Source organism: Cnephaeus nilssonii, assembly GCF_951640355.1.
Source record: "Cnephaeus nilssonii genome assembly, chromosome: 20".
Taxonomy (NCBI): Eukaryota; Metazoa; Chordata; class Mammalia; order Chiroptera; family Vespertilionidae; genus Cnephaeus; species Cnephaeus nilssonii.
In genome coordinates this window covers 49467999-49483106 of record NC_137091.1, presented here as the reverse complement: position 1 = coordinate 49483106, position 15108 = coordinate 49467999, and the positions used below count along the sequence as shown (strand labels likewise).

The 15108-nt window shown below is 63.0% G+C and overlaps 1 protein-coding gene across 1 annotated transcript; it reads right to left on the bottom strand.

The window, feature by feature from the left end:
- Nucleotides 1-296: 296 nt before the first annotated feature.
- Nucleotides 297-14456, bottom strand: EPS8L1 (EPS8 signaling adaptor L1). The gene is made up of 20 exons (XM_079799370.1): nt 14352-14456; nt 13219-13271; nt 10714-10754; nt 9814-9872; nt 9082-9243; nt 8664-8813; nt 7871-7953; nt 7218-7479; nt 6825-6951; nt 6556-6644; nt 6381-6455; nt 6122-6270; nt 5321-5462; nt 5153-5181; nt 2247-2379; nt 2027-2158; nt 1704-1824; nt 1386-1560; nt 908-1040; nt 297-819 (listed from the first exon to the last, which is right to left on the bottom strand). The coding sequence occupies exons 2-20, from the start codon at nt 13233-13235 to the stop codon at nt 733-735; spliced, it is 2166 nt and encodes a 721-aa protein (XP_079655496.1). The 5' UTR covers nt 13236-13271; nt 14352-14456; the 3' UTR covers nt 297-732.
- Between the last annotated feature and the right edge of the window lie 652 nt (nt 14457-15108).

The following is a 15108-nucleotide window of genomic DNA, read 5'->3' as shown; positions in this document are numbered from 1 at the left end:
TTCACCAGGTGGCAGAGACTTGCTGTTGCAACAGCAGAAACCAGTGGTTGAAGAGGTTTTGGGAGCATTTGGAGAAGGGCAGGCCCAGAATGCAACGCGTGGAAGAATGAGGAAGAGCAGGGACCAAACCACTGGGGCCCTGGGGTACCAGGCTGAGAGGGCAATGGGGAGCCAGAGCAAGGGCTGGGCTGGGAGACCGGGTGTTCAGAGGAGCCCTCTGGAGTGAACTGGGGGCCGGAGGTCAGGAGGAAGCCTGGCTTGGGGCTCTGGGTAAGGAGAGGAGGACTCAGAGAAAGGAACCAGCGAAGGTGGGGGCGTCTCCTAGACTCTAGGACCGGGATTCCTTCCCCCTATGCAGTTACAGCCGGGGTGAGGGGCAGGCTCCTGAGCCCCCTGGGAGCCGGGTAGAGAAGGACAGCAGTTGGCACGGCCTGTTAAGAGGAGGCTGTTTATAGACTGGGCGGCACATGACAAGGAACAGGGCTCCTAAGCGCGGTCCCTACGTTGTCTTCTCCCCTGCCCCTCCCGCTCCGGCCAGCCCTCGCTCAGGACTGTGCAGCAAGGATGGTCCATTTTATCCACTGGGATTGGGGAAGAGCAGGGTCGGAACCGGTCCACGATCCGTCGAGGGGTCTAGTTCCCTTGGCGGGCAGTCTGCATGCAGAGTCCATTCTCACACGGGGCGCGGGGCAGCCCGCCGCCCGGACACAGTTCCCGGAGGTCCGGGAGGAGTCAAATGACCTCTGTTTCCATCTCGCCTTCCACCTTCTTCTTTTGCTTCTCCATCACGGCCTCCAGCTCTGACACGTTCTCTTTGTCCTGGAGGGCGGGGTGGGAATCAGGACTCTGGCGTCCGGGCCCTGGGCGCCCTCCCCGGTCCCGGCCCTGGATGGGCGGCCCGGCTCACCTCCAGCAGCGCGCGCTGCACCGTGACCTGGCTGTACACGCGGGCCCCCTCCTCGGGGCTCACCGCGCGGAACTCCTCCTTCTGCAGCGAGAAGATCTGCGCGCCGGTCAGCACTCCGAGCGCATCCACGGTCCTGAGCGAGGGCAGCGGGGCGCCGTCAGCCTGCCGGCCAATCAGAACGCAAGCCTCCCAATCCCTACCAATCACTTCACGCCTGGCCAGCCGTTTGTCCAATCAGCAGCATCCTAGCTAAGGAGGGGCTCTGCTGAAGGCTCCTGAATCCCCACCCACCAATCACAGCGTGCCTTAGGTGGGCGGGGCATCCTACTTGGAGGGAGGCGGGACTTCTCTAGAGGCTCCAATTGGAGCCTGGGAAAACATGCCAATCACCACCGGCCATTCACTGTTGCAACCAGACAGGCCCTCGCTTTGGGCCAATGAGAACACTTCGCCCCCGGAGCCGGCATCCGCTACTCACCCGGAGCTGAAGCCCTTGGCCTGCAGCCAGGCGCGGACCTCCGAGGCGTCGGAGCGCGGGTGCAGCTGCGGCTCGGGGGCGCGGGGCCCCGTGGCTGTGCGGCTGGGGCCCGAGCGGCCCTGGGCCAGGCGCGCCTGCAGCTCCTCGTTGACGCTGAGCATCTGGCAGAACTTCTCTGCGAGCGGGAAACCGGGAGGGAGGGCGGGTCAGGGAGGAGGGTCCCCGCGATGGGCCAACCGCCTCTTCCTGAGCCTCGGCTCCCCTCCTGGACGGGGAGGACAGGGCCCGCTCCCCTGACGGGGCGCCCGCACCACTCACCCTTCTCGCCCGGGTCCAAGCTGTTGAGGCTGTCGCAGCTGTCCCAGTGGGGCCGGGCAGGGGCGGGGGCCGGGGCCGGGGCCGGGGCCGAGGTCGGTGGGGGCGGGGGAGTGCTGTTCTCCTGGAGAGGACCGAGAGGAGAGCAGCTGGATCAGAGGGAGGACTCCGAGTCCCAGCCCCTCTGGATGGAGATCGAGTCCTGAACCCCCAAGCACCTCCTCCGCCCGTGCCCTGGACTCGACCCACCACCCCTCGTTCCCAGGACCCAGGATCGGGTTCCCAGAGCCTCTTCCCTCCAGACCCGGGGGTCCGCCCTGGCTCACCAGAGTGCGGGCAGGGCTCGGGCTGCGGCTCCTGCGGGGCCCCGGGTGGGGTGTCAGGATATTATAGGGTACGTATCCCTCCTGCCCCCGCTGGTCCCGCACCTTCCACCACTTGCGGTTGTCATCCAGGACCTGGGGGAGGTCAGAGGGGAGGGTTCGGAGCCTGCGCCTGCAGTTAGGGTGGGGTACCCTCCAGCCCCTCCGCCGCCACCCCTCGAACCTCCAACACATCCCGATGCTTGACGGAGAGCTCGCTGCTGTTGCGGGCCTGGAAGTCATAATTGCACAGGACCCACTTCCCTGCTGGCTGCGGCTCCGGCTGGGGCTCAGCTTCCGACTCCGGGTCCTGGTGGCTGAGGAGAAGGGGGAGGGTTGGGGAAAGGAGGCAGCCCCCCACGGCTCTGGGCTGCAGGGTGTTGGTGTGAGCTGGGGTGAGAGCCAAGCAGGGGCCAAGGCAGGGGGCCAGGTTAGTACTGTTAATCGGGACTTAACATTGGGAAAACAGCGGGAATATATGTTGCTTCTTATGTGCCTGCAGCATGCTGTATGGGTCCCAGCATCACCTCCATTTCCTAGACCCCTGCACCGAAGCGTTGCTGGTTCTGTTCCCGGTCAGAGAACAGGCCGGCGTTTGGGGCTCAAGCTCCAGTAGGGGGCGTGCAGGAGGCAATTGATCCATGTTCCACTCTCACATGGATGTTTCTTTCTCCCTCTCCCTTCCTCTCTCTCTAAAAATCAATATAAGTTGTTTTTTTAAAAAAAGATGATAAAATGTCCCAGATCAGACAGCTTGTGACAGCTGCTATTTTTTTTTTTAAAGATTTAATTTTTTGCCCTGACCGGTTTGGCTCAGTGGATAGAGAATCGGCCTTCGGACTGAAGGGTCCCAGGTTCAATTCCAGTCGAGGGCATGTACATTGGTTGCGGGCACATCCCCAGTAGGGGGTGTGCAGGAGGCAGCTGATCGATATTTCTCTCTCATCTCATGGATGTTTCTAACTCTCTATCCCTCTCCCTTCCTCTCTGTAAAAATCAATAAAATATTTAAAAATATTTAATTTTTATGTATGTATGTATGTATGTTAATCCTCACCCGAGGATATTTTTCCAATGTTTTTAGAGGGAGTGAAGAGAGAGGAAAAGACAGAGAAAAACATCCATTTGAGAGAAACACATCGATTGGTTGCCTCCTGCACAAGCCCGGACCAGGCCAGGGAGGAGCCTGCAACCAAGGTACGTGCCCTTGACCGGAATCGAACCTGGGACCCTTGGGTCTGCAGGCCAACACTCTTATCTACTGTGCCAAGCCGGCGAGGGCAGCTGCTCTTTATTGAGCATCTACTATGTACTGGGCTCCTACATAACGGTAACTCACAGTCATAATATGCCAGGCACTGTTCAGAGTTTGGTACACATATTAGCTGATTTGATTCTCAGGACAACCCCTGGTAAAAGCATGAATGTGGGCTCCCCTTTCCCTGCCTCCTCCCAGAGATCCTATCATTATTTCCATTCTTCAGGTGAGGAAGCGGAGGGACAAGGAGGTTCGGCGACCCCTGATGGGACGGTCCCACAGCAGCCTGGGACCTGGGCAGGCCGGCCCCCGAGTCCCCATCCTGAGGAATCCTGCTTTCAGGGGGCCTTGAACCTGAGCTCTGCCGTGGCCTTGAGCTCTTTTTTTTAAAAAATTTTTTTTATTTTATTGATTTTACAGAAAGGGAGGGAATAGAGTTAGAAACATCGATGAGACAGAAACATCGATCAGCTGCCTCCTGCACGCCCCCTACTGGGGATGTGCCTGCAACCAAGGTACTTGCCCTTGATCGGAATAGAACCCGGGACCCTTCAGTCCGCAGGCCGCGCCTCTATCCACTGAGCCAAACCCGTCAGGGCCGTGGCCTTGAGCTCTTAACGGAAAACCTTACAGCCTCATGGGCTTCTCATTCTTCCAGGAAGGGATTATCATTCCCCTATTTTTTCCCTCCAAAGAACTTGAGGCACAGAGAAGGCGAGTTGAAAGTTGGGGGGGTCTCAGAAGCATGGGGGTAGGGAGGGGGTCTGCGAGACCAGGCAGCTGGGGGAAGGGGCGTGGGATTTGACCTCCGACCCCCCAGTAAGAAGGACCTCAGCCCGGATCAGGCCTACCTGTGCAAGGGAGAGGGGGGGTCTTCAGGGCCGCGGCGCCCCCTGTGTGGGGCAGGCAGCTCCCAGCACGCTGTCCCTGCTGAGACCCGCTGCCCGGCCCGTGCCCAGACCCCCCTTCGGCTCCTCCAGCCTTCCTGCTTGGTTCTCTTCATCCCACGCGGCTTCCCTCCCGGCTGCCCTGACTTGCCCAGGCACCCTCTACCCCCCTCCTCTTCCCCAGGCCCCAAGAGTCTGCACCCCCACTGCTTGTTGGAATCATGAAGTTGCACCCCCAGTTCTTTCCTCCCCCAGAGACAGAGGAATCCAAGTCTTAAGCTTTCATTCCTTGGCCCTTTTCATCCTTAAAGGGCCCCAGTCTGACGCTCAGCAGCGAGCGAGACTATTGCTGCAGAGCCTTGGGCAAGCGGGGGCCGGCCTCCCAGCCGTCCCCTCTCCACTTCCTGACCTCCCCCCCCCCCCCACAGACTGGCCCCTCAGCCCCTGAAGTCCTGAGCCCGCCTCTCTGGTCTCCGAATTCCCAGCCTCTTCCCCCAACACCCAGGGCTCCGTCCTGGTAGGGACCCAAGCAGGGAGCGTCCCAGATCCTGGGAAACAAAAGTGCCTTCCCCCAGCCCTTTGGGGACTCTGGATCCAACCTCTCAAAACTTTACCCACACCCAGCCCCTCCTCCCTCAGACCCTGGAATCCGGGCCTCCAGCCCCCTCCTCCCTCAGACCCTGGAATCCGGGCCTCCAGCCCCCTCCTCCCTCAGACCCAGAAATCTGGGCCCAGGCCCCTTCCTCCCTGCTCCTCCCTCCCTGCCCCTCCCCCCCTCTCCCAGCCCGGGCCCCAGGCCTGGTCACCACCTCACCCACCTGCGAAGAGGAGTCGGGAAGACAGAAGGAAAAAGACAGAAAACAAGGGGGGCGGAGTCAGCGCGGGGAGCCCCCAGGATGCACCCCTCCTGGACCCCAGCTGCCCCGCCCTGGGGCTGACACTCACCCGTTGACAGCGATCTGGGGGGCGCTTTGCTGCAGGAGATAAGGCGGCGGGTCAGGGGCAGGGCGGGGTGGGGGTGGGGGGAGGTGTCATCCTCCCAGACCCCCCAGTCCTGGCCCTGCTGCGTCACCTGGGGCAGCCTGCTGCCCCCCCTCCAACCCTGAGCCTTACCTGCCTGCGCCGCCGCTCGTGCTGCAGCTGTTTTTCTACTGGGTCCTCCCAGGGGCGGCCCTGCGGGTCAGCGGCCGGGGGCTCCCAGCCGCTGTAGAACTCGGGGATATATGGGGGTCCCTCCTCCGGGGGCAACTCCACCCTGCAGCCAAAGAGGGGCCGAGGGCTCAGTGACCCTGTGCCACCCCGACTTAGCCCCGTCACTTCTCCCCTGCCCCCTGTCCTCTGCCCCCAGACCGAACTCTAACCCAGCTAGTCTATCCTTGCCTCTTTTTGCCAAGCTCTGGCCCTGCCCCTAAGCCCCGCCCCCGACATCAATTATATTTCTAAATACACTGATCCCAACGAATGGTCCCCAGCCTCTGACTCCAAACCGCTTTCTAGCTACACGCGTTCCTCGCTGGCGCTGCCCCTGCCACTCGGGGATCTCTGCCTTTTAGTACAGACTCCGCCCCCTTTCCCACCCTCAGACCAAACCTTTCCTAAACACCGCCCCTTCGATATGGCTCCGCCCCGCAGCCCCGCCCCGTTCCTATAAGCCCCGCCTTCCGTTCCTGTCCGAGGATGTAGTCTTAAATCTGTCCTTCACACGAATCTCTGGCCTTTCCTCCAATCGGATGCTGGCATTTGTCCTAGGTCCCACTCTTTCTTCATTGGCCACGCCCTCCCTTCGGGCCTCCAATCACCACGCTCCGCCTCCCTGCCCCGCCCTCTCAATAACCACGCCCCCGCTTACTGCCCCGCCCCTCCCATTACCACGCCCAGCGCCCCACGCCCCGCCCCAATCACCACGCCCCTCACCCCGGGCGGGTCCACGAGTCCCCCAGCGAGGTCCAGAGCGCGTTTTCACTTGGGGTGACGTTCTCCCGCAGCAGCGCCACGGCCTCGGACGTCAGGTGCGGCCGCCGCACGCCGCTCGCCAGCTGGGGTCCGCCGGACATCTCCACAATCTGCCGGAGGGGGGGGGCAGGAATGAGCACACCCTCAGACCCTCTAGAAGAGGAACCCCGATTCCTCCTGCTGCAGGAGGGTCTTGAGGGCCGAGGGGGGGTGGTCTCACCACGTGCAGGGGTCCGAACAGGAAGTGCAGCAGCTCCGGGGAGGAGGGGTTCGCGATGTTGCCGCGCAGCCGCGCCTGCGGGGCGGGAGAGGGGCTGGCATGAGACCGTGGACAGGTCGGGGTTAGGGCCCCCCGCCGCCCCCCGCTCCTGGAGCCCCCGGGAGCGCGTCCTCACCAGGAGGCTGAAGGCGTACTTGATCTTCTGAAGCACGTCGGTGTACTCGGCCTCGCTGGGCGGCTTGGCCCGCAGCGCCAGGAGGCCCTCTGTGGGCGGGGGGCGGGCAAGGGGACGGGGACAGCGTCAGAGAGAGGGAGCGCCCCAGAGGGATTAGGATGGAGAGTCAAACTGGCAGGGGGTGCGAGGGGAGACCCTGGGACAGGGAGGCTGTCTGGGAGTGCCCAGGGGAGGGGGGGACCGGGGTCCCACACCGGGGCGCCCCTCACCGCCGGCCTCCCGGCGCCGGGTCCTGCGGCCGCGCTCCCTGTGCTCCAGCACCCGGGCGGCCTCCGCAGACTTCTGCAGCTTCGACACGAAGCTCTCCACGTCGTCGAACACGTGGTTCAGTATGTCCTGGCGGACAGAATGGGGGGACGTGTGAGACCCCCCGATCCCGGACCCTCATCACTCCTGGCAAAGCCCTCCAGCCAGGAGCGCTCAGACGCACTCCCCAACCCAGGCCACACCTTCTGAAGCCTGGCTCCGCGCCCCGATTCGGTCACCGCGGGTCCCACTCCCAGAAATCTGCCGCCGCCTCCAGATCTGGCCCCACCTCCTGACGGGGGACTCACACCCCACAGCCGGGCCCGCCCCCCGACGTCTGGCCCCGCCCCGCTCACCACGTCGCGTTCCGCCTGCAGACCGGCCAGGTCCGGGCCGCGGGGGCCCAGGTCCGGGGAGGCCGGGTCGGCGCTCCTGGGGGTCTCCGCCCGGCCCGGCCTCGGCGCCGCTTCCTCCTCAGGGATGGGCTCCGTCTGGGGGCGCTCGCGGGCCGTGGCCGACTCTGCTGGGCTGATCACTGCGCGGATCGACGGGCGGCGCTGCAGGGGCGGGGTCTCGGCGGCGGGCGCGGGGCGGCGCTGCAGCTCCTCCTCCGTGGCCCTGCGTGGAAGAAGGGGAAACTGAGGCTGGGTCCCCCGAGGAGTCCAGGAGGGGAAAAATTGGGGCCTTAAAACAGATACAGTGGCTCAGAGTGGTAGGGAGAATTCCAAGATATTGGCGCGGGCGGGGGAAGCGCCTCTGGGGGTGGGGGTGGGGGGACGGGCTAAGCGGGGAGAACACGAGGACCAGGACCAGGAAAAGTAGGGCCCAGGAGAGGGGGCGCACTTGTCTGGGAGGTACACGCAAGACTTGAAGAGACTCTGTTTGACTCCATTCAAAATTCGTTCTGCTGTAGGCTAGTGGTAACAGCCCATTTCTCGGATGGGGAGACTGAGGCCCAGACACACCCACCCGTCCCCTCTTCTCCCCGGCTCCCGGCCCCGCCCCTTACCTGAGCGCCGCCGCCCTTCGGTCCCCGTGGCCGGAGCGGTAGTTGTGCAGAGCCCCCTGGATGTCCTCCCGCATCAGCTCCGCCTGCCAATCACGCGGTCAGGCCACGCCCACCCCACCCACCGCCCGCCCCGGGGCCGCGCGCGGGATGGACTGCTTGGCTCGGTCCCAGACCATGTCCAGTCATCGTTCACGCATGTGGCCCCACGCAGGTCCACACCCTAGACTCATACCTCCGTCGCCCTAAATCTGACCCAGACCGAGGCCACGCCCCCGCCCACGGAGGCCCCATCCGGGTGGCTCCCCACTCTTAGACCACACCCCCCATCCCCGCTGTGGCTGTCTTCCAGGCCGTGACCCTGAGTCCAACCTGCACTCAAAGCCCCCTCCCGCCCTAGTCGGTTCGGCTCAGTGGATAAAGCATCAGCCTGTGGACTGAAGGGTCCCGGGTTCGATTCCGGTCAGGGCACATGCCCAGGTTGTGGGCTTGATCCCCAGTAGGGGGCGTGCAGGAGGCAGCTGATCCACGATTCTCTCTCATCATTGATGTTTCTAGCTCTCTCCCTCTCCCTTCCTCTCTGAAATCCATAAAAATAATTTAAAAATAATTTTAAAAGAAAAACAGCCCCCTCCCTTCCAGGCGTCTTTCCAAGCCCCGCCCCTCTGCCGCCCTGATCCCGCCTTTGCCCCGTCCCCGCCCCTTTCCAGCTCCAGCAGGGGGAGCGCGGGGTCCCCGCCCCCTCCTCCCGGTGGCCCCGCCCCCTCCTCCCGTGGCCCCGCCCCCGCCCGCTCACCCCGAGCCGCAGGCCCTGGAAGAAGTGCACGTCGGGCTGCGCGCGCTCGGGCTCCTGGCACACCAGCAGCAGCAGCGAGCGGCTCCGGCCCGGCGGCGTCACCGCGTCGCAGCGCAGGATGGCGCTCAGCGGGTACGACTCCAGCTCCTCCTGTGGGGCGGGACAGCGGGAAACTGAGGCTCGGAACCCAGGACGCTGCGACGTGGAGACGGCAGTGCCAGCAGGTGCACGCGCTGCGCAGGCCGTTTAATGCATGAGACGAATAGCGCTCCAAGGAGAGGCGGGGCTCCTTGCCTCAGTTCCCAGAGGAAGGGCGCACGGAAGCCGAGATTCACACCAAGACCCCCCCTCGCCCCTCACATCCCAGGGCCAAGCTCTGCGTGCCCGGCCGCGCCTCCCCCCCACGTGGCCCTGGCACCTTGGAGACGTGGTCGAGCAGCGTGACGTGGTCGGGGGACACGCGCAGCAGCATCTCCTGGGCCCAGACGCGGCCCTGGCTGTCCATGACGGCCAGCTTCCTGGCGGCGTCCTCCACCGTGTGCACGCCGTCCTCCTCGCCCAGGCAGAACGTCACCAGGTGCTGGCCGGGCCCGCGGAGGAAGCAGTCAGTCCCAGCCTGGTGCCGGGTGGGCTCAGAACCCCTGGCACCAACCGGCCTTCCAGCTGGTGACTAACCACACCGCCTCCAGGACGCCTCCCCTGACCACTTGCGCCACCCACGGGCGCCCCCGCTCAGCGCCCTTGATTTCTCTTGCATCGGAATGGCGACCACCTGTCTTCCCACCGACCCTGGAGGCTCCTTGACGTCCGGGAATGTTCTAGATTCCATCTCGTCCCTTCAGAGCCCCTCTGCCTGCCTCCCGTTGCTGCGCCTCCGGACCCGCCTGCCTCTGCTCATCCAGGATGGCCTCCGGTTGGCGCCTGTGGCCAGCTCAAGAGCTGGTCCAGGGGAGAAGCGGGCAGATCCGCGTGGCACTGAGCTCCCCCGCTGACGCCCACCCGCGTCCGAGGCCAGGCGGAGGAAGCCCCCGTTGTAGAAGAGCGGGCTGAGTCTCCCGGTTCTTTCTGCTCGGAAGCCCACCCGCTTTCACCACCCCCATCTCCGTTCGTCCCGCAAGACTCCCTGCGGCAGCGCAGACCCCACACTTACATTGACGGGATACTGGGAGACATCCGCCATCACCACCGTGGAGTACCGCTTCCTCTGCTCTGGGGGAGGAGGAAGATGGGTCAGGGGACCTGGGTCCTCAGTTCCCTTTCCCTCAGACCCAGGAGCCCAGGCCCCAGCCCCTCCTCCCTCAGACCCAGGGGTCCCTGCCCCCAGCCCCTCCTCCCTCAGACCCAGGAGTCCCCGCCCCCAGCCCCTCCTCCCTCAGACCCAGGAGTCCCCGCCCCCAGCCCCTCCTCCCTCAGACCCAGGAGTCCTCGCCCTTAGCTCCTCCTCCTTCTGACCCAGGAGCCCAGGCCCCCAGCCCCTCCTCCCTCAGACCCAGGAACCCAGGCCCCCCAAGCCCCTCCTCCCTCAGACTCAGGGATCCAGGCCCCCAGGCCCTCCTCCCTCAGACCCAGGAGTCCAGGCCCCCAGCCCCTCCTCCCTCAGACCCAGGAGTCCCTGCCCCCAGCCTCCTCCCTCAGAACCAGGAGTCCAGGCCCCCAGCCCCTCCTCCCTCAGACCCAGGAGTCCAGGCCCCCAGCCCCTCCTCCCTCAGACCCAGGAGTCCAGGCCCCCAGCCCCTCCTCCCTCAGACCCAGGAGTCCAGGCCCCCAGCCCTCCTCCCTCAGACCCAGGAGTCCCCGCCTCTAGCCCCTCCTCCCTCAGACCCAGGAGTCCAGGCCCCCAGCCCTCCTCCCTCAGACCCAGGAGTCCAGGCCCCCAGCCCTCCTCCCTCAGACCCAGGAGTCCCCGCCTCTAGCCCCTCCTCCTCCTGACCTAGGAATCCAGGCCCCCCCCAAGCCCCTCCTCCTTCTGACCCAGGACTCCAAGTCCTCAGTTCCTCCCCCCTCAGACCCAGTTTCTCTTGGCTGGGGGGTCCCTTGCCAATACACTTACCATAAATGGACTTGGCGCTGGGTTTGGGGGCAGCTTCTGGGCTGGTGAAGGAAAAGAGGGGTGAGAGGGACCGGGGGACCAGGCACAGATCATGGGGTGTGAATGCCAAGAAGAGCAGCGACTGAGGGAGGGCATGGGGAACCGTGGAAGGTGCTGAGCGGAGGAGGAGCGGGCAGAGCTAGGCTTTAGGAAGACGGGGGAGGTGACGGTCCTGGGCCGTGGTGGGAGTGTGGTCTCTACTGTCACACAGACCTGGGTTCAAATCCCCTGTCAGATGCTGCCCTGCCATAAGACCCAGGGTAGGAGACTTCATCGCTCCTGCCTCGGTTTCCCTCTCTGCAAGATAGGGGTTGGCTGCCCTATGGCTTCCATCTGGTAGGGCTATCGGGTGGATTCAATGAGATGAGGCCGGTGAAGTGTTCTATAGCCTCGATAACTATTACTATCATTATTGTAATGCTAAGGGCTGGGCCCATAGTAGTTGCTTAATAAATGGGAATTTTTAAATAGCATTAATATTTGGAACAGCGCCCGGCCGGCGTGGCTCAGCGGTTGAGCGTCAACCTATGAACCAGGAGGTCACGGTTCGATTCCCGGTCAGGACACATGCCTGGGTTGCGGGCTCGATCCCGTGTGGGGCATGCAGGAGGCAGCCGACCAATGGATTCTCCCTCATCATTGATGTTTCTCTCTCTCCCTCTCCCTTCCTCTCTGAAATCAGTAAAGTTATATTTAAAAAAATATCTGGGGCAGATGGAGAGTTACCTTCTTCCCCTCCCACCCCCATGGGCCAGCCTCCACCCAGCGAAACCCTTCTCTGTCTCCAGCCTTCAACCGCCTCTTCCAGGCCACCTCCTCCAAGAAGGATTCTTGAGCCCCCATTTCCTCAGAAAGAACAGAGGCTCGGGGCCCAGGAGGGGTGAGGGATGAGGAATGAGAAGCCCTTTCAGTCAAACAGGTACTCCTCACCCTGCTCCTGTCTGTCAGACATCGCCATGACTTGATTACCTCTGAGCTGGAGAGCTCACTACCTCCCCCCTCCACCCTCATGCAGCTATTCCCAAGTGTCTGTCTTTGCTCACTCCAGGAGACCTGAGCCATCATTATAAACACCCCTGACTTCTTAGCAAATATTTTTTTTCTACTTATTGATCTTAGAGAAAGAGGAAGGGAGAGAGAGAGATCTATTGTTCCACTTATTTATACCTTCATTGGTTGATTCTGGTATGCACCCTGACTGTGGAGTGGACCCAAAACCTTGGTACATTGAAACAACTCTCTAACCAGCTAAGCTACCTAGCCAGGGCAAGGGGACCATATCCTATATAATAAAAGCCTAATATGCTACGTGTCCAGTCGTCCACTCAACCAATTAAAGTGCAATATGCTAATGATATGCTAAGGCCGCTCAACAGCTTGCTGTGACGTGCACTGACCACCAGGGGGTGGACGCTATGACTGGTAGGTTAGCTTGCTGCTGGGGTCCGGCTGATCAGGGGGCCAGACATGCCCTGGAGCCCTCCTGTGGTCCCTCCCCGGCTCTGATAGTACACTGGTGGGGTCCCTCAGCCTGGCCTGCGCCCTCTCCCAATCCGGGACCCCTCAGGGGATGTCAGAGAGCTGGTTTCAGCCCGATCCCGCAGGCCAGGCCAAGGGACCCCACTGGTGCACGAATTTGTGCACTGGGCCTCTAGTTTAATAATACGATAACAGCAACAGCAAGAGTAGTTCCTGCGAGTTGAGCTCCTGCTGTTAGGTTCTCCACCAAAGCTTGTGAGAGCATCATCCCATCAAGCCCTGAAAATCGTCCCTGTGTTGCCCAGCTGGGTGGCTCAGTGGTTGGAGCATTGTCCCGTACACCAAAAGGTTTGGGGGTTTGATTCCCAGTCTGGGAACGTACCTAGGTAGCAGGTTCGATCACCAATCAGAGCGCCTAGAGGAGGCAAGTGGATCGATGTTTCTCTCTGTCTCTCTCCGCCCCCCCCCCCCCTGCTTCCTCTCTAAAATAAAATTTAAAAATGTCCTCCGGTGAGGATTAAAGAAAAGCCCCGCCCAGCCAGTGTGGCTCAGTGGTTAACCTCAGAACTATGAACCAGGCGGTCACAGTTGGATACCTGGTCGGGGCACATGCCTGGGTTTCGGATTCAACCCCAGTGTGGGGCGTGCGGGCCGCAGCGATCCATGATTCTCTCTCATCATCGATGTTTGTCTCTCTCCCTCTCCCCCTCCCTTCCTCTCTGAAAGCAGTAAAATAGGTATTTTCAAAAAAGCCCCTGTTTGCACCGGACGGAGGCTCCAAGAGGCCACACCCTCTGGCCAGGGTCACACCACTGCTGAGGCTTAGAACCCAGGTCTGTCTGCTCCGAGCCCAGTGACCCTACCCTACAGGCTGGGCTGGAGGGAGGAGCCCAGGCGACCTTCTGTGAGTGCCCTGGGGGTGTGGGTGAGCCGGTGGGGGCCGGTGGGGGCCTGTGCCGGGGTAGGGGCTGGGGGCAGGGCACTCACCCGACGCTGGTGCTCATGGTGCGGAGTGGGCAGCTCTTCCACCTGGAGGTGCCCTGGGAGCCAGCAAAGAGGTGAGGGCCTGCTCAGCCCTGCGGGACCTATGATTCCCACCCAGCCTCCTCCCTCAGACCCTCAGCCCCTCCTCCCTCAGACCCAGGAGTCCCCACCCCCAGCCCCTCCTCCCTCAGACCCTCCTCTCCCAGACCCAGGAGTCCCCGCCCCTAGCCCCTCCTCCCTCAAACCTTTCTCCCTCTGACACTCCTCCTTCAGACCCTCCTCCCTCAGACCCTCAGACCCTCCTCCCTCAGACCCAGGAGTCCAGGCCCCCAGCCCCTCCTCCCTCAGACCCAGGAATTCAGGCCCTCAGACCCTCCTCCCTCAGACCCAGGAGTCCCCGCCCCCAGCCCCTCCTCCCTCAGACCCAGGGGTCCAGGCCCCCAGCCCTCCTCCCTCAGACCCAGGAGCCCAGGCCCCCAGCCCTCCTCCCTCAGACCCAGGAGCCCAGGCCCCCAGCCCTCCTCCCTCAGACCCAGGAGTCCCCGCCCCCAGCCCCTCCTCCCTCAGACCCAGGAGTCCAGGCCCCCAGCCCTCCTCCCTCAGACCCAGGAGTCCAGGCCCCCAGCCCTCCTCCCTCAGACCCAGGAGTCCAGGCCCCCAGCCCCTCCTCCCTCAGACCCAGAAGCCCAGGCCCCCAGCCCCTCCTCCCTCAGACCCAGGAGTCCAGGCCCCCAGCCCCTCCTCCCTCAGACCCAGGAGTCCAGGCCCCCAGCCCCTCCTCTTTCATACCTTGTCCTCTTCCCCCCAAATCCTTCAGAAATCCATGCATTCAATTCCCCAATCTCTGGGACCCCACTTGCCTCCTCTCCTCAGGGTCCAAGTCTCCCAGCCTTCCCTTCTCAGGGGCCCGGGCCCAGCTCCCAGGTGCTCCTCCCCCAGAACCAGGGGGTCTGACCCGGGTCTCCTGGGGGGACCTCTCACCCACTTCCTCGTCCCCTGACCCTGTATTCTTCCTCTAGCCACGAGGGCCCAGTGTTCAGCCCTCACCCCTTTCAGACTCAAGAGTCTAGACCCCCCAGCCCTTCCTGAGTCCAGGGCCCTGCTCTCCCGCCCCAGCCCCGCCGGGCCCTCCTCACCTGCCCCGTCCGGCTCCCGCGGAGGCCAGGCCTGCTCTGCCGTCCCCGCCGCGCCGAGGGCCGCTCCTTCCTCCTCCCCCTGGACAGCCCGCCTCCGCCTCCGCCTCCGCCTCCGCATACCTGAGCACTCACCTGGCACTGCCCGCCGGGCGGCCGGGCGGGGCTGCAGGGGACCCGGCGGGCGGGGCGGGGCGGGGCGGTCCCGGGAACCTGATGGTTTCCCGGTCCCCACACCGGCCCTGGCCGCCGCCACGGAACCCTCCGGTCCCTCTGGGCTGCGGAGTTCGCTTCCGCTGCTCAAGGTGCAAGCCGCGGCCGGCCACCTGGAAGTACCTGGCAGGGTGGCCTTCGGACCCCGCCTGTCTTTCTTTCATTTTCTTTTTCCTTTTATAAATATATTTCTTTTTTTAAAAAAAATATATTTTATTGATTTTTTACAGAGAGGAAGAGAGAGGGATAGAGAGTTAGAAACATCGATGAGAGAGAAACATCGATCAGCTGCCTCCTGCACACCCCCCACTGGGGATGTGCCCGCAACCAAGGTACATGCCCTTGACCGGAATCGAACCTGGGACCTTTCAGTCTGCGGGCCGACGCTCTATCCACTGAGCCAAACCGGTTTCGGCTATAAATATATTTCTTTATTGATTTCAGAGAGGAAGGGAGCAGGAGAGAGAGAGAGAAACATCCATGATGAGAGAGAATCAGGGATCGGCTGCCTCCTGCACACTCCCTACTGGGGATCGAGCCCGCAACC